Genomic DNA, 24,552 nt, shown 5'->3' with positions numbered 1-24,552 from the left:
TTTTTTCTCCTCCATTTTCTGTTATTACCACTCTCCATTAATCTTGCAATTATTCCAACTGTCATAACAACTATTTGATTTGAAGAGTAACATAATGAGAAATATTTTTGTTTTGACTTACTGCAGGTGAGGAGCCTGTTTTTGATTAATGATGCCTTTAGTGAATGAGATAAAATAGTTGTAAAATGTCTAAGCTGATGATATTGTTAGGGTAAAAGAAAAAAGGCTGCAATTCCACTTGTGAGTTTATGTTTCATAGTTGCTTAGCTTACCTGCAAGGTCAAGTCTGCCTTTTAGGATTTGTCCCCCGACAGTTCCTACATCATTCAGGATCTCCATGTTGTCAAATGCCGTTGTCTGATACTTGCCTCAAATCCAAATATATCTTTTTTTACATATGCGAGTAATAATAAACATGTACAGAAAGGTGAAAAGAGGCTATGTTGATACTGTGTGATAAATGAACAAATACATAGTCAGAATTGAAGCATTATTGTTTGTAATACCACATTTTAATGATTGTTTTGTAGTGTGAACAAAACATATTTCATTTATCACACCAGGTCTTAATATCCACGTGTACTAAGGATTAACTAAATGCTCACTTTAGTGTCTGCATGTGTTGCGTGATGCAGGAACTTGTTGGGAGAAGAGCCGTGGGCTCTCAGGAGGGTAAAAAGGCAAGTGTTAATCATGAAGGAACAGAATAATGGGAAATGAAGGAACAGAGTGATGGGAAATTAGGACTAATGAAGCCCTGAGAGACCAACAGGAGTCCTATGTGCTCTCTTCCTTTGTCTCCTCTCTCTCTCTCTCTCTCTCTCCGAATCTCTCTCAAAATCTCTCTCCCCTCTCTCTCTCTCTCTCTCTCTCTCTCTCTCTCTCTCTCTCTCTCTCTCTCTCTCTCTCTCTCTCTCTCTCAAAATCTCTCTCTCTCTCCAAATCTCTCTCTCTCTCTCTCTCCAAATCTCTCTCTCTCTCTCTCTCCGAATCTCTCTCTCTCTCTCTCTCTCTCTCTCTCTCTCTCTCTCTCTCTCTCTCTCTCTCTCTCTCTCTCTCTCTCTCTCTGCGAATCTCTCTCTCTCTCTCTGGGCTCTATTTTCGGCTGGCGCCAAGGTGGCGCAAGTGTCAAACGCACGTTAGATGTCAATTTCTGCATGTAAAGGTTCAGCAATTTACATGTTTAACACCATGTTTGGCAATTTACATAACTAACATCAGCTTGCTTGTGCTGAGGTGTGTCCCTAAAAACCAGTGCAAAAGTGACAATTTAATTTAGCACAAAGGAGGTCTTAGCGGTAACACGGTTGGTTATGGCATGGATTTTGACAGCGGAACCACAGCCTATTCAGCTGCAACGCACAGTGCCCATGTGCACATGGAGCAAGAGAGATGTACTTTTTGTGCCTGTGAACCTCATATTTAGCAACATATAAAAAAAACGAATGTTTTTGCCATTAAGTTTTATTCGATTAAAGATCAAGCACAGCCTCCCCTCTTCTCAATAAAGGCTGTTTTTTTGTTGTTGTTCTGCCCAATACATTTGCTAAGTAGCCAAGACTGTCCATAAAGGTTTGAGCTCGTGAGACTCTTTTGAAATAAATCTTAATCACCAAAGCTTTTATGAAACATGTTATTTAAAAAAATCATCTTTATTAAAATATCACTTTTTGGAGCAGCAAAACAGTGAGTGGACATCCCCTTTTCATCTATGTGTTGTACATTCATTTAGCCAGCGCCTGTTATTATTTTGGATGTGTGTAAAACCCTCTCCATACAGTGCATTTGGAAAGTATTTAGACCCTTTGACTTTTTCCACATTTTCTTACGTTACGGCCTTATTCTAAAATGTTTTTTTCCCCTCATCAATCTACACACAATACCCTACAATGACAAAGCAAAAACAGGTATTTAGTGCTGCAGAGAGGATTGTCCTGGAAGGTTCTTGCATCTCCACAGAGGAACTCTGGAGCTCTGTCAGAGTGACCATCTGATTCTTGGTCACCTCCCTGACTTAAACCCACCTCCCCCGATTGCTCAGTTTGGCCAGGCGGCCAGCTCTAGGGTAGTTAGAGCCTTGGTGGTTCCAAGCTTCTTCCATTTAAGAATGATGGAGGCCACTGTGTTCTTGGCGACCTTCAATACTGCAGACATTTTTTGATACCCTTCCCCAGGTCTGTACCTCAACACAATCCTGTCTCTGAGCTCTACGGACAATTCCTTTGACCTCATGGCTTGGTTTTTGCTCTGACATGCACTGTCAACTGTGGGACCTTTATATAAACAGGTGTGCCTTTCCAAATCATGTCCTATCAACTTTATTTACCACAGGTGGATTCCAATCAAGTTGTAGAAACACCTTGTATATTCCTCTAACAATTGCTTGTTTTCCATTTCATTTGATTAAAAATGAATCCCTCAGTAGCCTACCCTACTCTAATGAAAGAGGCTTCAACACTAATGTCTTTCTTATCCTGGCCATGCATTAGCCAAGTACCATATCAAAATAAAATGTCTAATAAAATTTAATTTGTCACATGCTTCGTAGACAACAGGTGTAGACTAACAGTAAAATGCTTACGGGTCCATTTCTAACAATGCAGCATTAAAGGTGATAAGATATAAAATAAATACAATTTCTTTTTTCCTTTTTTATCAATAGCAGGTTTCTAAATGGTCTACTCATGAGGCTTTTACGTCATGCTTTTGTAGATCTCACAATTTACATGGTCCTATAATATTCAAAGGATTCAGTCCTATAATGCTCCTTCAAACATATTCAAATGATTCGGTCCTATAATGCCCCTCCAACATATTCAAATGATTCAGTCCTATAATGCTCCTTCAAACATATTCAAATGATTCAGTCCTATAATGCTCCTCCAAACATATTCAAATGATTCAGTCCTATAATGCTCCTTCGAACATATTCAAATGATACGGTCCTATAATGCTCCTTCAAACATATTCAAATGATTCAGTCCTATAATGCTCCTTCGAACATATTCAAATGATACGGTCCTATAATGCTCCTCCAAACATATTCAAGTGATTTAGTCCTATAATGCCATCTCAACGGTACATAGGCCTATATCTTGCTTATTGCGAACATGCCTCACACACATTTAAAGGGGAGGCTAGTATAATTTTTTTTAAGACAAATGCATAAAGACATGTATGGCCTACAAGCCTACTCATTGAAGCAATTACAACAATGTTGACTGCCAACACTCCAAATATACTATATTTAGCAAAAACTGGATGTATTTTACAGTTGCTATTATTTTTTACTGTAACCTATGCTATTTAATAAACGTATCAATATACAATGGACTAGGGTGAGAATATTCTGTGCCCCCCAGCCAAATTGGAGTCGATGACAATGCAAACACTGTCAATAACATACACAACTTGAGATAACCACATGCAGTATTAAGCCATCGAACATGTTGATTGCCCTGTGAATGGTCAAGCCCTCATCACACCTACAACTTATTTATTGATCAAAACCCAGCCCTTTCACGCCACAGACAGCTATTGCGCCCATAATTCCCGCTGTAAAAATATCAAAACACACCTGGACATAAGATTTACAATCGCATTAGGTTTGTTCAAATAGAGCCCTTTGTGTCTTACTCTGACTTTCTGAGCATCTTTCTCTTCTCTCTTTCCTCTTCTTTCTCCTACTTCCTTTGCATATCAGGACATTGTGAAAAGATGGATTTTTTATGCAAATATCATAATGTGGACTGTGGGAGGGAAGGACCGTGATTTAACTAATCTAGGACTTGAACTGTATAAAGACCTTCAAGCCGACATTCAAAACCTTTTAATTTATTTCGTACTTCCTTCCTCATTCCCCCAGCTCACCTGTGCAATGGCATGTTCCACAAGCACCTGCAGGACCTGTTCATCCCACTGGTGGTGCGCTACATAGACCTTATGGAATCCTCCATCGCCCAGTCCATCCACCGCGGCTTCGAGCAGGAAACCTGGCAGTCCGTCAAGTAAGGACCCCCCCCTCAATGTAGTCATTAGTTGCATTCTGTTGTGCTATTTAAAGCTCAGAGATGTGCTTTACATCAGGAACAGTAGCAAGCCTAGAATATTTCTGTCTGCATTTTTATGTCTACAGATAAGTGTTTGTAATGTAGGTTAGATAACAGCCACCGACGAGACACAAAACCACATGGAGTCTGGAGCATCAACACTCAGCGGGATCTCTCTGTTGTCTTTTGTTCTCTGTCGCATCTTTCTTTGTTGTCGTTTGGTTTGGTTTGCCGTTCATTTCTTTTCAGGACAATAACCAACAACCTACCGAGCGTGCCTCTGCCCAAAGTCAATCTCCCACAGATGCCGAGCTTCTCAGCACCCTCCTGGATGGGCCCGCTGTGTGACAGCACGTGTGTATGGGCTGCCGCAAGTCCTAGTGGGGCACTGTGGCATGGACTGTGCTGTGGTTGTCTTGTCATTGTCAAACTTCTCCAATTCAAGAACACTATTTCGCATTCTATTACTTCCCTTTGCCAATGGTATGCCATTAACTATCGAACTAGCTTAATGCATTTTGTAGAAGTGTGAAACTTGAAAATCTGCCCTCACATTTAAATGTTAATAGTAAGACCAGAATGCCTACCAGTACTGAGGCTTTTAACTGTGCAATTCAGGTGGCCCAGATATTCCTGGGATTGGTTGCCCCTTTTGATGACCTCAGACTGATACCTTCTTTGATATCAAGATAAAAGCATGTTTTTGTTGTCTTGTGAGGGTTGTTGTGTTATGTGGTGCAGCATGGCAAATGTTTTGTGGCACAGCAGCATCTCCTTTGTGAAATGTATGTTGTGGCTCCTTGATCAGGAACGGCTGTGGCATGTTTTTTGTGCACACATCCAACATATCTTAGGTATTTTTATTGTATATTGGATAGTATCAGAGACACCTGTTTTGAAACCTGTTTATAACTGTGATGTTATGGTATGCTGGTCAATTCTCAGCTCAGTTAAGCACTGAGTTGTGAAGTATATCATGCCTAATGAATGTTAAATAAGAACTGGGATTCTTATTTCAGCTTGCAAGGAATTAATTTACCTGACATTTTGTAAGTAGGCGTAGCCGTTTTGCACATTTCAGTGAATATGTTTCTTCGAAACCTCAATGCTGGTCTTTGGGACTGTTATTAAACAGTTTTCAGCACTTGTCAAGTGACCATTTTTTCCTCAAACCTTTGTCATAAATGAGCAGTCAAGATCCCCCACAAGCAAAATTATGAAGGGCTTTTTCATATATGAAATTCTGTACCCTGGTTCGGTTTCCTGGAGTGTTTGTGATAATTCTACAGACTACGTAGACCTGAAAATAAAAATTTCAGGGTCTGATTAGCACATTCTACATGATGTAAACAACCTAGCTCGTTAACAACAGGCAAAAAAGTTCCACGCGACTCTGCCGCATCACAATACAAGTTGACTTCTGAGGGCCCAGTAGAAACAGCGGAGACTCAAACCACCCACCCACCTACCCTTGCCTCGCTCAAGAAAAAAAAAACTGGCACTTCGTTAGCAAGCACAGACGGGCGTGGGGGATCGTTCCATTCCCCCGGGAGAGGGGACGTTCAGAGAAGAGAGCTCCTAATTAGTCATGAGGGGGGGATATGAGCGAGCATTTAATTGCAACACGGATTTCGCTCAAATTATTTATTCCCACTTGTGAAGGTAAGTCTTTTAAAGGCGAAGTGAGAAAAGTGAGTGTGCTTCACCACCCCTCACCCTCTGTCTCTCTCCCTCACTCGCTCTGGTTCGCTGTACACTTGGATGCTGGTTACAGCCACCGGTTGCCATGTGTTGCGGTGTAGACACCGGATAGAAGGTGGCGATGGAGACCCATCTGTCTGTGTGCTGAGAGTCTCCTTAGTAACAGTCAGTTTGACAGCAGGGTGTGTTCAGTCACTGTAGAACATGTTCAGGAACTGTTGGGTGTGTCTTAAGAACATGTCATATGTAACTCTGACATGTTAAACTGTGAACCATGTAAATTGTCAAACGTGTTCAGTTATTGAGCAGTAATACAAGAAAACATCTGTACTTCACTTAAAACCCTCGAGCACAACACCCCAGACTTTGTAACTCAGTTTTCATTTGTTCATGTTTAACTGACAGAACTTCCATGAAGCTTGGCAAAGTTAATCTTTGGCTTCTTACCTCCCCAACCCCTAGTAATGGCTCAGCAACCTCAGAGGACCTCTTCTGGAAGTTAGACGCCCTCCAGATGTTTGTCCTGGACCTGCACTGGCCCGAGCCAGAGTTTGCCAAACACCTGGAGCAGAGGCTGAAGCTCATGGCCAGCGACATGATGGAGGCTTGCGTCAAAAGGTCAGAGGTCAGGAGGACGTCACCACCTGTGATGGGTTGGGGGTTAAGCATTTACCACTGCATACCTGGTTTATAACTGCGATATTACTGAGGATAATGAGGAAGAGTTTAGTGATGTGGTTTTGAGCAGTGTTTTCCATAGCCTCCTGGGAATTAACACCTTTCAATTGTCTTTTTATACCCAAAGAACGAAAGCCGCCTTCGACTCCAAGATGCAGAAGGCCAGCAAGTCAACGGACTTCCGGGTGTCGCTGTCAGTGTGCACCATGTTCAACATGCTAATGGACGCCAAGAAGCAGTGTGCCAAACTCTGTGTGCTGGACTCCGGTCAAGAGGTACAACCACACTCAACCTCTATTGTCTGTTCTTTGACCGCACAAACTGATCACAAATTACCAGCATTGCATGCAAAAACATCACATACTCGACTAACGTAAATCCATGGTTGTTTCGTTATTTAACTAACAACTGTAGCGAACAATGGATATACTGTAGTTAACCTCTATGGGCTAGGTGGGACGCTAGCGTGCCACCCGTGGTGCACTCCATCAACAGCAGGTGCATTTCAAGAGCGGCAAATTTGAATCCAAATAAATGTCAAAATTCAAATTTTTCAAAAATACAACTATTTTACACCATTTGAAAGATAAACATCTCCTTAATCTAACCACGTTTTACGATTTCAAAAAGGTTTTACGGCGAAAGCATAAATTTAGAGTATGTTAGGACAGTACATTTACAAGAGTTGTGTGTAATGTTTTGTCAAGTCAAAGACAGGGTCACCAAAACCATAAAACCAGCTAAAATGATGCACTAACCTTTTACAATCTCCATCAGATGACACTCCTAGGACATTATGTTAGACAATGCATGCATTTTTAGTTCTATCAAGTTCATATTTATATCCAAAAACAGCGTTTTACTATGGCATTGATGTTGAGGAAATCGTTTCCCTCCAATAACCGGCAGTCAAGTCAGCGTCACAAATTAAATAATTAAAATTAGAAAACATTGGTAAAATATTATATTGTCATTTAAAGAATTATAGATTTACATCTCTTGAACGCAATCAACTTGCCAGATTTAAAAATAACCTTACTGGGAAATCACACTTTGCAATAATCTGAGCACTGCGCCCAGAAAAATACGCGTTGCGATACAGACTAGACGTCATGTTGGGGAGATCTAAAATCGAAAATACTATGTAAATAATCCATTACCTTTGATTCTCTTCATCAGATGTCACTTCCAGGTATCACAGGTCCATAACGAATGTAGTTTTGTTCAAAAAAGCTCATCATTTATGTCCAAAAATCTCCGTCTTGTTAGCACATGATCTAAGCCAGCCGGACTTCTCGTCATGAACGAGGGGAAAAATTATATTTACGTTCGTTCAAACATGTCAAACGTTGTATAGCATAAATCATTAGGGCCTTTTTAACCAGAACATGAATAATATTCAAGGTGGACGAATGCATACTCTTTTATAACGTATTGGAACGAGGGTACCCAACATGAACTCGCGCCAGGTGTCTAATGGGACATCATCGTTCCATGGCTCTTGTTCGGTCAGATCTCCCTCCAGAAGACTCAAAACACTTTGTAAAGGCTGGTGACATCTAGTGGAAGCAATAGGAAGTGCCAAAATATTCCTCAGCCCCTGTGTTTTTCAATGGGATAGGTTTAAAGTCAATACAACACATCAGGTATCCACTTCCTGTCAGAAAATGTCTCAGGGTTTTGCCTGCCAAATGAGTTCTGTTATACTCACAGACACCATTCAAACAGTTTTAGAAACTTTAGAGTGTTTTCTATCCATATATAATAAGTATATGCATATTCTAGTTACTGGGTAGGATTAGTAACCAGATTAAATCGGGTTTTTTTATCCAGACGTGCAAATGCTGCCCCCTAGCCCTAACAGGTTAACCTGTTAGGGATAGGGGGCAGTATTTTCACGGCCGGATAAAAAAAGTACCCGATTTAATCTGGTCATTACTCCTGCCCAGAAACTAGAATATGCATATAATTAGTAGATTTGGATAGAAAACACCCTAACGTTTCTAAAACTGTTTGAATGGTGTCTGTGAGTATAACAGAACTCATATGGCAGGCCAAAACCTGAGAAGATTCTGTATGGGAAGTGCCCTGTCTGACCATTTCTTGTCCTTCTATAGCCTCTTTATCAAAAATACAGGATCTCTGCTGTAACGTGACATTTTCTAAGGCTTTCATTGGCTCTAGGAGGGCGCCAGAACGTTGAATGATAGCTCTGCAGTCTCAGGGCGAAAAACGGCAGGGGTTTTGGAGAGTGGTCCTTCTGAGAACAATGGCACTGGCACGCGCATGCATGTGACGACTCCATGTTTTACTTTCAGTGTTTGAACGGATACAACATCTCCCGGTTGGAATATTATCGCTATTTTACGAGAAAAATCGCATAAAATTGATTTTAAACAGCATTTGACATGCTTCGAAGTACGGTAATGGAATATTATGACATTTTTTGCCACGAAATGCGCCAGCGCGTCACCCTTCGGATAGTGACTTAAACACACGAACAAAACGGAGCTATTTGGATATAACTATGGATTATTTGGAACCAAAACAACATTGGTTGTTGAAGTAGAAGTCCTGGGAGTGCATTCTGACGAAGAACAGCAAAGGTAATCCAATTTTTCTTATAGTAAATCTGAGTTTGGTGGGTGTCAAATAGCTATCCGTGATGGCCGGGCTATATATATATATATGTGCTTTCACCGAAAAGCTATTTTAAAATCGGACACCGCGATTGCATAAAGGAGTTCTGTATCTATAATTCTTAAAATAATTTATGTTTTTTGTCAACGTTTATCGTGAGTAATTTAGTAAATTCACCGGAAGTTTTCGGTGGGTATGCTAGTTCTGAACATCACATGCTAATGTAAAAAGCTGGTTTTGATATAAATATGAACTTGATTGAACAAAACTTGCATGTATTGTATAACATAATGTCCTAGGAGTGTCATCTGATGAAGATCATCAAAGGTTAGTGCTGCATTTAGCTGTGGTTTTGTTTTTTGTGACATATATGCTAGCTTGAAAAATGGGTGTGTGATTATTTCTGGCTGGGTACTCTCCTGACATAATCTAATGTTTTGCTTTCGCTGTAAAGCCTTTTTGAAATCGGACAATGTGGTTAGATAAAGGAGAGTCTTATCTTTCAAATGGTGTAAAATAGTCATATGTTTGAGAAATTGAAATTATAGCGTTTTTCAGGTTATCGTATTTCGCTTGGCGCTACAATTGGATATTGGCGAGGCCTTCCGCTAGCAGAACGCCTGTCCATAAGACGTTTTAAAGGGGCAGTGTGGTATTTTGAGACAGGCTTGAATAAGCTAAGTAGCCAATAGGCAGAGGGTAGCATAATTTGTCTGATTCTGTAATAATGGTATGGGAATAATAATGCATTTTGTTTTGTAAAGTGGGTTCTTGCATCAAACACAAAAACATTTTGGATAAACAGGTTAATGTCAAGCCCTGCATGTTTTTTTTCAAAAGTCTAATTGAATGTAGGCCTACATTGAACACCACACATTGGCTGCTACTGTGAGCTGAACAGCAATTTCCATGTAAAAATGTTATGGGATGCATTTTCTCCATTGTTTTTTATGGTAGGTCACTCTGGTATGCCTACATTATAATCAAATAGCCACAGCAGCCTACTTGGCCACTGTTAAAACTGTAACTTAAAGCGGGTACAGCCTCAGTGTTCACAGAAAACACGCACTGGAAGTAAGCACAGAATTTTCAAAACATTCAAGTTTGCGCTCAGCAGACCTCAAATTTGCTCTGTGCCCCCAAAAATTGAGGGAACATTGGTTATAAGTGCAATATACCAAATATTGTACCAAGTATTGTTCCCTACCTTGCCTGAGTTTCCCTCAAGAGCTCAAGAACTAAAGTTTCCTTTGGTCTGTAACAGATTCAGTAATCTTCATATCACCTTGACTGCCTTGCAGCCAAAACATTCATTGCAATGGGCGCATTTATATCACGTCCAGATCAGTGGTAACGTGCAGCAGCTGCTCTAAATCGATGCGGCTGAATGAGCTCTCGATCTCTCCATTACAGCATTTCACCCTGCTAAAGGCTAACCCTCCGCTACCCGGCGACTATTTACACAGTGTCTCTACTGAGCGCTAAGCTCACTGTCCCCTTAACCTTCAGCTCCATTCTCAAGTCCCTGAGGATGTTGATTCATAGCCGAACAGATGCACTCAGGTTTGTACACTCAGTGTATACTACAGATTCCAATTTAGATTCCAACTCCATGGTCATTATTGCCCTAATTGAAGGAATGCATTAATTATAGAGATGATTATGATATGGCAAGGTGTTGTTTCACCTGTGCTAAATACTGTCCAAGATCATTATCTATACAGTGTCTGAACCATTGATTTACAGGTGTGGGATCTTAATATGTCCAGTTCCATTCCAGGAGTAAAATAATCCTACAGCAGGAGGATTTCATTATTCAAAAAAAATGTTTCTAACAGGAAATTAGTTTTGATAGGCTACAGTAGGCTATAGTTTAGGTGTACATACACTACATGGCCAAAAGTATGTGGACAGACTTTCAAATTTGTGGATTAGGCTATTTTAGCCACACTCTTTGCTGACAGGTGTATAAAATCGAGCACACAGCCATGCAATATCCATAGATAAACATTGGAAGTAGAATGGTCCGTACTGAAGAGCTCAGTGACTTTCAACATGGCACCGTCATAGGATGCCACCTTTCCAACAAGTCAGTTGGTGAGATTTTTGCCCTGCTAGAGCTGCCCCGGTCAACTGTAAGTGCTGTTATTGTGGAAACTTCTAGGAGCAACAACTGTTCAGCCACGAAGTGGTAGGCCACAAAAGCTCACAGAACAGGACAGTTGAGTGTTCTAAAATTGTCTGTCCTCAGTTGCAACTCTCACTACCGGGTTCCAAACTGCCTCTGGAAGCAATGACAGCACAATAACTGTTCGTCGGGAGATTAATTAAATGGGTTTCCATGGCTGTTCAGCCACACACAAGCCCAAGATCACCATGTGCAACGCCAAGCATTGGTTGGAGTGATGTAAAGCTCGCCGCCATTGGACTCTGGAACAATGGAAACGAGTTCTCTGGAGTGGTAAATCACACTTCACCATCTGACAGTCCAGCGGATTAATCTGGGTTTGGCGGATGCCAGGAAAATGATACCAGCCCCAATGCATAGTGCCAACTGTAAAGTTTGGTGGAAGAGGAAAAAACATTTTGGGCTGTTTTTCATGGTTCAGTCTAGGCCCTTAGTTCCAGTGAAGGGAAATCTTAACGCTACAGCATACAATCGCTGTAGCATTAATGCTCTTGTGGCTGAATGGAAGCAAGTCCCCGCAGCAATGTTCCAACATCTAGCTTTCCCAGAAGAGTGGAGGCTGTTATCGCAGCAAAGGGGGGACCAACTCCATATTAATGCCCGTGATTTTGGAATGCGATGTTTGACGAGCAGGTGTTAACATACTTTTGGCCATGTAGTGTATGTAGCTTAGCAAATAAACATTATGTATTTCTGATCTACTTATGGTATGCAAAATAGGATATAGCCATTCACCTTGGATAATTAACAAGAAGTGTGTTCAATTCTTCTTGATTCATGGATTACTATTTTTTGAAGATTTTTTGCACATTGAAAGCATTATAATACACTGCTCAAAAAAATAAAGGGAACACTAAACTAACACATCCTAGATCTGAATGAATGAAATAATCTTATTAAATACTTTTATCTTTACATAGTTGAATGTGCTGACAACAAAATCACACAAAAATAATCAATGGAAATCCAATTTATCAACACATGGAGGTCTGGATTTGGAGTCACACTCAAAATTAAAGTGGAAAACCACACTACAGGCTGATCCAACTTTGATGTAATGTCCATAAAATGAGGCGCAGTAGTGTGTGTGGCCTCCACGTGCCTGTATGACCTCCCTACAATGCCTGGGCATGCTCCTGATGAGGTGGCGGATGGTCTCCTGAGGGATCTCCTTCCAGACCTGGACTAAAGCATCCGCCAAGTCCTGGACAGTCTGTGGTGCAATGTGGCGTTGGTGGATGGAGCGAGACATGATGTCCCAGATGTGCTCAATTGGATTCAGGTCTGGGGAACGGGCGGGCCAGTCCATAGCATCAATGCCTTCCTCTTGCAGGAACTGCTGACACACTCCAGCCACATGAGGTCTAGCATTGTCTTGCATTAGGAGGAACCCAGGGCCAACCGCACCAGCATATGGTCTCACAAGGGGTCTGAGGATCTCATCTCGGTACCTAATGGCAGTCAGGCTACCTCTGGCGTGCACATGGAGGGCTGTGCGGCCCCCCAAAGAAATGCCACCCCACACCATGACTGACCCACCGCCAAACCGGTCATGCTGGAGGATGTTGCAGGCAGCAGAACGTTCTCCACGGCGTCTCCAGACTGTCACGTCTGTCACATGTGCTCAGTGTGAACCTGCTTTCATCTGTGAAGAGCACAGTGGCGAATTTGCCAGTGGCGAATTTGCCAATCTTGGTGTTCTCTGGCAAATGCCAAACGTCCAGCACAGTGTTGGGCTGTAAGCACAACCCCCACCTGTGGACGTCGGGCCCTCATACCACCCTCATGGAGTCTGTTTCTGACCGTTTGAGCAGACACATGCACATTTGTGGCCTGCTGGAGGTCATTTTGCAACAGGTGTTAAGCGTTCATAAATTTGTCAGTTATTCTGCGCTCTGGCACACTAAGATGAGAGTGCTCTGAAGTTGGAGTAGATAGCCAGAGCGAATTTACCAGCTACGTCTATCAACAGTCGTCACAGTGACATTATATTGAAATGGTTACTTGCATAGTGGAGTCTTTTGTTAAGACATGTAGCTAGCTAGCTAGCTAGGTAAACAATGAACCAACTCATGTCGTTACTACCCTGCATGAATCTGCAGGTAGCTAACCATCCAAGTTCAATGTTAGCTAGCTAAAATTAGGCTATAACTAGCAAAGCAAATGGTTCTGAGATACGAATAATAACAGCGAGCCTGCCAGCTAACGTTAGCTAGCTAACAGTACACTTTAACTTGAAATGAAAACGACTTTCTGTCAAAATTAGAAACGCGTAACATCTGAAAATGTAGCTAGCTAGACTATATTACCCATATATATCATGGATGCCATGGTTGCCCTTAGTTGGTAGTGTTTTCTCCATCTCCTTAGCTATCATACTTTAATGCCATTGATTTCAATTCCCGGTCCTCCAGAAAGTGGAGAGCAACACTTACGCAGTTCTACTATGCTATACATTTTTTTTTAAAGCTGCGATAGACAGGATTACCTACACATACTGACCAGCTCAAATGGACCGAAGCATGGTATATGGCAGACCAATCTGAACTCATCTCTTGGCATGTCCAGCCCACTCATTATATCAACCAATCATGGTTAGCGGTAAGGTTGCTGGCTTTTTCTGTGGCTAAACCAACTAGGCTCATAATTTAACCATTTTATTCGTATTTACCGATGGCACTCAAGTCTGTTATTAAGGCACATGAAAGTTCACATTTCAGAATGCATTTCTGCCAAAAAACTAATTTTGATTAAAAAAAGGTTACATTCAAATGGCTCTCCTGTGAAGTAGTGACCCCGCCTAGTTTCCTGAAACGAGTCACAATTTTACTTTGCATCTGAGAACCATTAGCACAGGCAAGTCTGATTGGGCTTTGCAGTACAACAGCCTCCACTATAGAAACAAACGGAGCATGGCTTTATGTCTGTGGTTGCACCTTTACAATGCAGAAAACCACTCATTTCTAGACCTTTACGCTTAAAAATTAAAACCTGTACCCATTGGAGAATGACTGCCCCCTCTTATTGAAGCCACGGAGGTTCAAGGCCGACAGCGTTATTGCAGGCGTTGTTAGCGGAAAACAGGATCCCCAATATAGTGAATGTAAAAATGGCACTCTTCGTGGTGAATCTTTGTGGAAATAAAAACATTTTTGGAAGACAATTGTGGCACCAATAATTGCTTCTAATACTCCAGATGTACGTTCTTGAACCGATCATTTTTAAATCGCACACAGAAGAACTTATAAGGATAATTGAGTTGCTAATGGCAGCCTTCAACTTGAGTTAGTCAATGAGAGGGGGCAACATTGAGCTTGCCTGCAACATCACTTCCTGGAATAGTTCAAATTGTGCATGCTCTATTGAGTCTTCACATTGGAACGAATGGTGTCAAGGGATCGATGGCTTTGTCCATTCATATCCAGTCATTGATTTTACCGGAGCTACATTTATTTTTAATAAACACTATTTAATCTAAAACACATCTTTGTCACAAAAAAATTGATGATTTCCAGTTTGGTTCAGATGAGATGGAGGTCATTGCCACTAAATCAACTATTAGTAAAAGAATGTGTGCCTCAGAATTTTTTTTATCCAATCAATGTGTGCCACGGTTCAAGAAAATGTTGGGAACCACTGTGTTAATGGACATCTTCAGTGCACATTGCATACTTATCAAACCTTTTTCCACTTTCTACAGAAATGTATGTTAATAGTTCAAATTGACATGTATATAAATCTCATACAATGTAGTTATACCTGACTCGGATGAAGTATTCGGCTAAAAATAACTTTCAATGGCGATTCTCCATTTAGCATTATTTTCAGTTCGGTAGTAGGTTAAGTCTAATCCAGGTTCGGCAAACCAGCCCATTATGTACAGTACCAGTCAAAAGTTTGGACACACCTACTCATTCAAGGGTTTTTCTTTATTTTTACTATTTTCTACATTGTAGAATAATAGTGAAGACATAAAAACTATGAAATAACACATATCGAATCATGTAGTAACCGAAAAAGTGTTAAACAAATCAAAATATATTTTATATTCTTCAAAGTAGCCACCCTTTGCAGAGCTGACAGCTTTGCACACTCTTGGCATTCTCTCAACCAGCTTCACCTGGAATGCTTTTCCAACAGTCTTGTTGGAGTTCCCACATATGCTGAGCTTTTTTGGCTGCTTTTCCATCACTCTGCGTTCCAACTCATCCCAAATCAGATGGGATGGTGTATCGCTGTAGAATGCTGTGGTAGCCATGCTGGTTAAGTGTGCCTTGAATTCTAAATTAATCACAGACGGTGTCACCAGCAAAGCCCCCCCACACCATCACACCACCTCCTCCATGCTTCACGGTGGAAGCCACACATGCAGAGATCATCCGTTCACCTACTCTGCGTCTCACAAAGACACGCCGGGTTGGAACCAAAAATCTCACATTTGGACTCATCAGACCAAAGGACCGGTTTCTACCAGTCTAATGTCCATTGCTCGTGCTTCTTGGCCCAAGCAAGTCTCTTCTTCTTATTGATGTCCTTTAGTAGTTGTTTATTTGCAGCAATTGGACCATGAAGGCCTGATTCACGCAGTCTCCTCTGAACAGATGATGTTGAGATGTCTGTTACTTGAACTCTGAAGCGTTTATTTGGGCTGCAATCTGAGGTTGAGTTAACTCTAAATAACTTATCCTCTGCAGCAGAGGTAACTCTGGGTCTTCCTTTCCTGTGGTGGTCCTCATGAGAGCCAGTTACATCGTAGCGCTTGATGGTTTTTGAGACTGCACTTGAAGAAACTTTCAAAGTTCTTGAAATTTCCCGCTTTGACTGTCCTTCATGTCTTAAAGTAATGATGGACTGTTGTTTTTCTTTGCTTATTTGAAAATGTTTAGTTACTACATGATTCCATATGTGTTATTTCATAGTTTTGATGTCTTCACTGTTATTCTGCAATGTAGAAAATTGTAAAAATAAATACAAACCCTTGAATGAGTAGGTGTGTCCAAACTTTTGACTGGTACTGTATATGCAGAGATATTAACAATTTCCTGGGGGTGTTAAATTGTTTTTTTTGTATCATACACACATAGTGCATAATCAAATATTTAAATGAAATTATTGTGTGCAAACTGTTTACTGTAATCATCTAATGCTATTGAATTTAAGGTGATGATTTTGCTTCTTTTTTTTTTTCACTCTTTTCTTGGTTTCATTTTCATACATCCTGCACGTCATTGTTTGAATCCAAGATTGACAAACAATGGGTAAGTGTTCTTCATCCCTTTGTAGAATATTAAACCACCTTCAGCTTTCTTTGTTAGTCCCCTCCTTGTCACGCTTACACCTACTGAAAACATTTACATTTTAGTCAATTAGCAGAAGCTCTTATCCAGAGCGACTTACAGGAGCGATTATGGGTAAGTGCCTTGTTCAAGGGCACATCGGCAGATTTAATCACCTAGTCGTCTTGGGGATTCGACTGGCTCAACGCTCTTCACCACTAGGCTACCTGCCACTACAGATCTTTTTATTATATTAGAGTTTTTTTAATGGAATTGAACAATGGTGGAACAGTGATTTTTAAGAGCACATTCATATATGCAAACAAATTTAACTTCCTCTGGTCCTTGTCTCAAAGGGACCTCAATTTGAACTAAATCCAAACACTATGTTGCACATTCACCAGAGAATGTCTTTGTGCATAGCAGTCTATGCCAGAGTGCTCGCTTCTGATCGACACAAAAGAGATCCTGGCATTTCACATGTTTGCGCCCTGAATGGCGTCTGCCATTGCCAGCTCATCATACTTCCTATTCAAACTGCTGAATGGAGAAGTCGTCTAAACTTTTAGGAGATCAGAAATGATTTTTTTCTCAAAGTACAAGCTGGCTGAGGTAGGAGACTTCAATAGAACGGAGGAATGTGTCCCTTTGTGATTTTCCACTTCATAGATAGCTCTACCCCGAAATCATTCCCCAGCGAATGCTTAATCGAATATCTTCATCAAAAGCATCTCTGCAAATTGGGACTGTCTTGCTGTATACCAATATATCACCAGGATCATCATGTCTAAAGAAATAATCAATTAACTATGTTGTTGTTATTGTCATTGGAATGGGAAGCTTACATTTGGAAATGCCAGTTGCACCTTAGAATAAAACAACTCGGGCTCTTAGCAGTTTGCTACCAGATAAAAGTTAAAAAAATTAATTGTTATTTTGGGTGTGGTGCACACATTTCAAAATACCTCACAATTTAATATTCTCTAATGTGAAGAAGGACGTCACAATTCGGCCTCCTCTGTAAAATAAAAAGCATACACAGGAGTGTTATTTGAGGTAAAAAAAAAAAAGTCCTTAAGATTCGCTTGAAATTCTGTTTATGAAAGAAGCTGCCATTTCGTGGGATGAAGAAAAAGGTGAAAAGAAAATGAGGGCTGCCGATGGTGACCTCCATGCACCCTCAATTTGTCACCGATCTGCAGGCTTTGTTGATTGAAATTTTTAATTTGGGTGTTCTTTAGACGCGTCGTGAAAGGGCATTGTCGCCAAGAGATGAACTCCCTGGCTGCCGTGCGAGCGTCGAAGGCAGCCATTCAACACCGCAAATGGAGGCTCTCCCTCCCTCTTCTGTCCCCCATCTCACTCTCTTCTCTCTCTCACTCCTTTCTATCCCTCCCTCTTTTTGGCTGATTTTTTTGGGAGGGTAAAAAATACTCATGAATATAGGGGTTATGAGACATGAAATGGCGGATTAATTGAATCTAGTGTGAGCCTTTGGTCTCCGCAGCTGGACCGGTGCTTTAGAGGAACACAAGGCTGCTCTAATTGTGGGGAAGCACAAAAAGTATCCTTCGAATTCCTTTGCCATCCAATGAGAGCGGGAATGCCATTCAGCCACATAATGGCCCTATTAGCTGCTTAACTCACCGGTGCTACATGGGAAGATTTTCTCTGCTGAATGTTTTGGGTAGGGAGTCAGGATAGAGAGAGAGTGTGTGCGTGTGTGCGTGCATGCCAAAATGAAGGAATCATTTTTACCTTATCTCCCTCATCATAGATCTTAAAACTGTTTGTTTGTCTCCCTACCCCCTCCTCAGCAACAGTACCATTCGAAAATCGATGTCCTGATCGATGATGCGTTTAAAGACATGATTTCCTCCATGGTCACAAAGGTATGTTACTGCACATCCTCCACAGACCCAATGACTACATCCTGCATAGTGTTGCAAAGCTACCAGTAATTTACCGAAGTTACTGGAATCTTCTGTCATTTTGGATTATTAACTGAAAATCTATGGCAATCTATCATAACTGTTGGTAATTTATACTTGAATAACATTATTATATGTTTGTTTTATATAGTATTCATTTATCATATATGTGTCCATATTGTCCATGAGTTTCTAGTAGATAAACCATATGGTTCAATAGAAAATAGCCTAATTAATGAAAAAAAAGCATCTAATCAACGATGGCATTATTTTCCATTCATTCTTCAAAAATGTACTTTTTTCACAACTGCCACCAGTTTGACGTCACAACATTAACAACAAATACATATTGACATAGTAATATAAATAAAGGTTTGTACAAAAAAATTATATATATATATATATATATATATATATATATATATATATATATAAAAGTATATTTCATGCTGAAACCCTCATATTAAACACCAATGGAATTCACTAAATTGATGGTTTATATTTAGGTTAATGTTTTACAGCTTTGTCATACAATTTCTAAAATATTTTTAAATCTTTTTAAATCTTCTTATTTAATCATTTCATATTTTACATGTGACAGGGCCACACCGAGGGCAAGAGATTATTACAGACATCTGTGATTCTCTGAAGTATGTAAAAGGGCCACTAGATGTATTGTGATAGATTTCATAAAATCCTTGAAAGATACCAAAATAGATACCTTGTAGTTTACTGGTAAACTTAAAAAGTTTCCAGTAATATACCCTCCCTTTGAAACCCTAATCCTGCACATAGATACTGTATATTTCAGCCCTTCTCCACCTCATATCCAATGCCTATTTTATTAAGAAACACTTTCTTAGTAAAGTAGAACTAAGGTGTGATATAACCCAGTTAATTGTTCTCATATTCTATACAAAATATGATAGAATATGTTATAACCAAAAGAAGGGCGGAACGCATACAATAAAAAATGTGAAGAGAAGAAAGTCATTCAGGCAGTACATTCATACCCCACCTTCTTTTTACAAATGGCAACTAACATGTTTGATTTTCTTCTTTCCCCTGGCAGTTTGCTGGAGTTTTAGACGGTGTTCTCTCCAAACTCTCCAGATATGACGAAGGGACATTCTTTTCTTCTATCCTATCTTTCACGGTAAGCTTTTTTGTTCCACTCCAGAGAATGCGGACCCTTTGCATTCAGTGCTAAGAAAAGCAATATGTCATTTGTTGTAACCGAATCTGCTCAGTTGACATTTTTTTGTATCTTTCCTTTGCCTCAAAGGTGAAAGCAGCTGCCAAGTATGTGGATGTGCCTGTGAGTATTATTTCTCCTTCATTTCTAACAATGTCTTACTGGTATTGAGCAAGATCATATTTGTTAGATGTTTATCATCAGACGCTGATGTTAAATGTTGGTGAAATATTTTAACATTTTGCCTTGAAGCACCGTTGTGTCACAGTATTTGAGGTTGTGATGACGTGCAGGGCTAATTATTGGCACCGTTGGCTAATGAAAACGTTTTTTGAGCGATTTGCCAAGGTGTCGGTCATGGGCGGTCACTACATGCCGCATCAACACTATTGAGTGACAGCACCATGGCAGGAAGCAGGAGCTCAATCAGCTGACAGAAAGATGACAAATACAGCGATGAGGAAGCCCTCTAATAACCCAAAGACAGACGCAATGACTCATTACGGGGGGCCCAGGGGGATCTCAGACCCCCTAAATGCAACAAAGTCAAACTTTGGGGGGGTGACTTGAAATAATGCTAATTTAATAATTCTCCTATTTGTTTAAAATACCATTTGTACTGCTAGAGTGGGTAATATTTTTTCTGTGTGGCTGCACTTGTCATCCCGGGACCGTCTCGTATCTCAACCCCTTTTCAGGTGTCCCAGCTTTTCTTACTACAAAAAAAGGTAATAGTGTATACCCAATGTCAATTACAGAATGTCATTACACTTTTTAGTGTTTTGTAACAGATGTCTCTTTCCATTCATCCAATGGCTCGAGTGCACAGTACACTGTTTGGGTGCTGGAATTATTCATTCATTAAAAATGTCACGGTATAATTCGCACTCTGGACAGGCACATTCCGCCGACTCTCCATTGGTCAGGGATTGCAAGGCTAAGTCTCTGATTCACTAAATGTGAAAGCAGGGCCAGGGTGTCATTACTTGGTCAGTTTAGCCACTTCATTGTGACATACTCTTGTTCTTAAGCCATCAAAAGGTTTGCCCTGGTGGTCTAGTGGTAAGGATTCAGTCCACTCACCAGTAGGCAGCGCTCCATTTCTGGTTAGGGAGGCCTGTTTCGACTCACAAATCCAACTTTTAACCCAAAGCAAGAGGTGGTTTCACTCTATCGTAACCAAGCACACTCTGACACCCTTTTCAGCATCCATGAGTGAGACTGTTGATAAAGCCAGCCAAGCCTTTGTCCTTCTCTTCAAACCTCCCCCTCCCGCCTGTCCTTGACTCAGCGAATCCCACGTGTCCCATTGACACTGGTTCCCAGAGCTCTGAGCCTGCCAAATCTGCTCTCCTCCTCCTCCTGCTCCTCCTCCCTTCACCTGAAATTATAATGTAACCACCTTGCGCTTTTGTGTGGAGGGAACCGAAAGCTGTTAAGCCCCTCTTACAGGTGAGCTAAAGAGATGGGAGAGTGGAGGAGGGTTGTGTCGCTGGGGCATTTAGCAGAAAACTCTTTTGGGTCCTTGTCACGAAAGGTTAAGATCCCTCCCACACACACACACACACACACAACTAGCTGCACCTGGGGGAAACAGATCCAGGGCAGGAAACCAGACTGGCAGCAGTGTATAATTAGCAGCTCTCTCTCTCGCTCTTCCTTTCTCTATCTCCACAGCTTTCAGCGCTTATCCCCCTCAGGTTAACCAGTCATTGCTGCCCCACACCACCACCACTACTACACCAACACCACCACACCACCACCACTAAACCACCACCACCACTACACCACCACCACCACCCCACCACATTTGTACATTTTAGTCATTTAGCAGACGCTCTTATCCATAGTGCCTTACAGTTATTGCATTCATCTTAAGATAGCTAGGTAAGACAACCACATATCACAGTCAAAGCAAGTACATTTTTCCTCAAAGTAGTTATCAGTAGAGTCAACTCTACCACCACCTCTGGCAATTCCACCACCAACTCCACCACCACCTCCGGCAACTCCTCCACCACCACACACACCTTTTTCCATCTGCCTCCCTTTGACATAATTTGATTTCACACTAGATTGTTGACAGTCTGGAATAGCCTGTGTGTGTGGTTGTGTGTCTAGCATGTTTGGCTACAAGTCAAGTACAGAACTGAGGCTCATTCTTTGAAAGAGAGCAGAGCATGACAGAGGGTGGCCGGTGTGTATTCTGCTATGGCCCCAATCTGGAGTGTAGTAATGTTGGAACCTGGTCCATGCCTCCGTCTCTTTCTCCATGCCTCCATCTCTTTCTCCATCTCCTCCATGTCTCCTTCTCCATGCCTCCATCTAAACTCAGCAAAAAAAGAAATGTCCCTTTTTCAGGACCCTGTCTTTCAAAGATAATTTGTAAAAATCCAGATAACTTCACAGATCTTCATTGTAAAGGGTTTAAACACTGTTTCCCATGTTTGTCCAATGAACCATAAGCAATTAAGGAACATGCACCTCTGGAACAGTCATTAAGACACTAAAAGCCTACAGACGGTAGGCAGTTAAGGTCACAGTTATGAAAACTAAAGAGGTCTTTCTACTGACTCTGAAAAACACCAAAGAAAGATGACCAGGGACCCTGCTCATCTGTGTGAACGTGCCTTAGGCATCCTGCAAGGAGGCATGAGGACTGCAGATGTCACCAGGGCAATAAATTGCGATGTCCGTACTGTGAGATGCCTAAGACAGCGCTACAGGGAGACAGGACGGACAGCTGATCGTCCTCGCAGTGGCACACCACGTGTAACACCTGCACAGGATCGGTACATCCGAACATCACACCTGCGGGACAGGTACAGGATGGCAACAACAACTGCCCGAGTTACACCAGGAATGCACAATCCCTCCATCAGTGCTCAGACTGTCCGCAATGGCCTGAGAGAGGCTGGACTGAGGGCTTGTAGGCCTGTTGTAAGGCAGGTCCTCACCAGACATCACTGGCAACAACATTGCCTATGGGCACAAACCCACCGTCGCTGGACCAGACAGGACTGGCAAAAAGTGCTCTTCACTGACGAGTCACGGTTTTGTCTCACCAGGGGTGATGGTTGGATTCGCGTTTATCGTCGAAGGAATGAGCGTTACACCGAGGCCTGTACTCTGGAGCGGGACTGGCAAATCTGGTGCAGCCCATGAGGAGGAGATGCACTGCAATACTTAATGCAGCTGGTGGCCTCACCAGATACTGACTGTTACTTTTGATTTTGACTCTCCCCCCTTTGTTCAGGGACCAATTATTCAATTTCTGTTAGTCACATGTCTGTGGAACTTGTTCAGTTTGTCTCAGTTGTTGAATCTTGTTATGTTCATACAAATATTTACACATGTTAAGTTTGCTGAAAATAAACGCAGTTGACAGTGAGAGGACGTTTCTTTTTTTGCTGAGTTTATTTCTCCATGCCTTTTATTTCTCTACAGTATATCTTTCTCTATGCCTCCATCTCTTTCTCCACAGTATATCTTTCTCTATGCCTCCATCTCTTTCTCTACAGTATATATTTCTCTATGCCTCCATCTCTTTCTCTACAGTATATATTTCTCTATGCCTCCATCTCTTTCTCTACAGTATATCTTTCTCTATGCCTCCATCTCTTTCTCTACAGTATATCTTTGTCTATGCCTCCATCTCTTTCTCCATCTCTTTCTACATGCCTCTGAGAGGGCTCTGCCTTGGGGGTGGTGTGGTGGCGGGATTGATGCCCTTGTGACAACACGGACAGTGATATATTGCCAATGATCCTGACATACATACATACACACAAACACCCCCTGCCCTCCCACACACACACAAACACACCACCCTACACGCACGCACGCACACATACACACCACCCCACACCTGTCCAATCCATACTGTCACTCACTGCAGCTCAGGAAGTGGTGGATTAAATGTCTCCACCCACTGGATTACAGTTTCCTGACAGGCCTGTCAATCATCAGACCCAACCCCCTGACCCTAACCCCACAGCTCACCCCCCCCCCACCCCACCCTAACATCCCTGTAGCAGGGTCCCCCTTACTGTACTTTAACCCCATGACACTGAGGTGCAGGTCATCAAACGTCCATATGAATTATTGGGAACTGCATGTAACCTTCGATTGAATACATTCATGTCACTTTGTATTATATCATTTTATATTAAATTCATGTCTTTATGAGAAACACATTTCTCCACTTTGTATTGATAGCATATTTTCTCCATGCCTCCATCTCATTCTCCATCTCTTTCTCCGTGCCTCCCTGTCACACTGCTTTGTCACCTTGTCACTGAAGAAGAGAGAGAGGGGAAGAGGATGGGGGAAAGATAGTAATGGAGAGGGCTCTGCCTTGAAGGTGGGGGGGATTAATGCCCTTGTGACAAGAGAGACAGTGATATATTGCCAATGATCCTGACATACACACACACACACACACCACCCCACACACACACCACCCCACACACACCACCCCACACACACACACCACCCCACACACACACACACACACACACCACCCCACACACACCCAAAAACACCACCCCACACACACACACCACCCCACACACACACACCACCCCACACACACACACCACCCCACACACACACACCCCCCACACACACACACCACCCCACACACACACACACCACCCCCCACACACACACACAATCACACCACCCCACACACACACACAATCACACCACCCCACACACACACACAAACACACCACCCCACACACACACACACACACCACCCCACACACACACACCACCCCACACACACACCACCCCACACACACACACACCACCCCACACACACACACACCACCCCACACACACACACACACACACAATCACACCACCCCACACACACACACACAAACACACC

The 24,552-nt window shown here is 41.8% G+C and overlaps 1 protein-coding gene across 1 annotated transcript in view; it reads left to right on the top strand.

The window, feature by feature from the left end:
- The window catches only part of LOC106584541 (calcium-dependent secretion activator 2), a 94,121-nt gene that overhangs the window by 25,977 nt on the left and 43,592 nt on the right, over positions 1-24,552 (top strand). The window contains exons 9-16 of the mRNA XM_014169953.2: positions 3,866-4,007; positions 4,299-4,403; positions 6,213-6,368; positions 6,556-6,703; positions 16,500-16,514; positions 18,350-18,424; positions 19,536-19,619; positions 19,749-19,781. Of these exons, the coding sequence (XP_014025428.2) occupies positions 3,866-4,007; positions 4,299-4,403; positions 6,213-6,368; positions 6,556-6,703; positions 16,500-16,514; positions 18,350-18,424; positions 19,536-19,619; positions 19,749-19,781 (758 nt within the window). The remainder of the gene's footprint in view (positions 1-3,865; positions 4,008-4,298; positions 4,404-6,212; positions 6,369-6,555; positions 6,704-16,499; positions 16,515-18,349; positions 18,425-19,535; positions 19,620-19,748; positions 19,782-24,552) is intronic.

Source organism: Salmo salar, chromosome ssa23, assembly GCF_905237065.1.
Source record: "Salmo salar chromosome ssa23, Ssal_v3.1, whole genome shotgun sequence".
NCBI lineage: Eukaryota > Metazoa > Chordata > Actinopteri > Salmoniformes > Salmonidae > Salmo > Salmo salar.
Note: the sequence above shows the minus strand (reverse complement) of the source record. Positions and strands in the feature narration are given on the sequence as shown.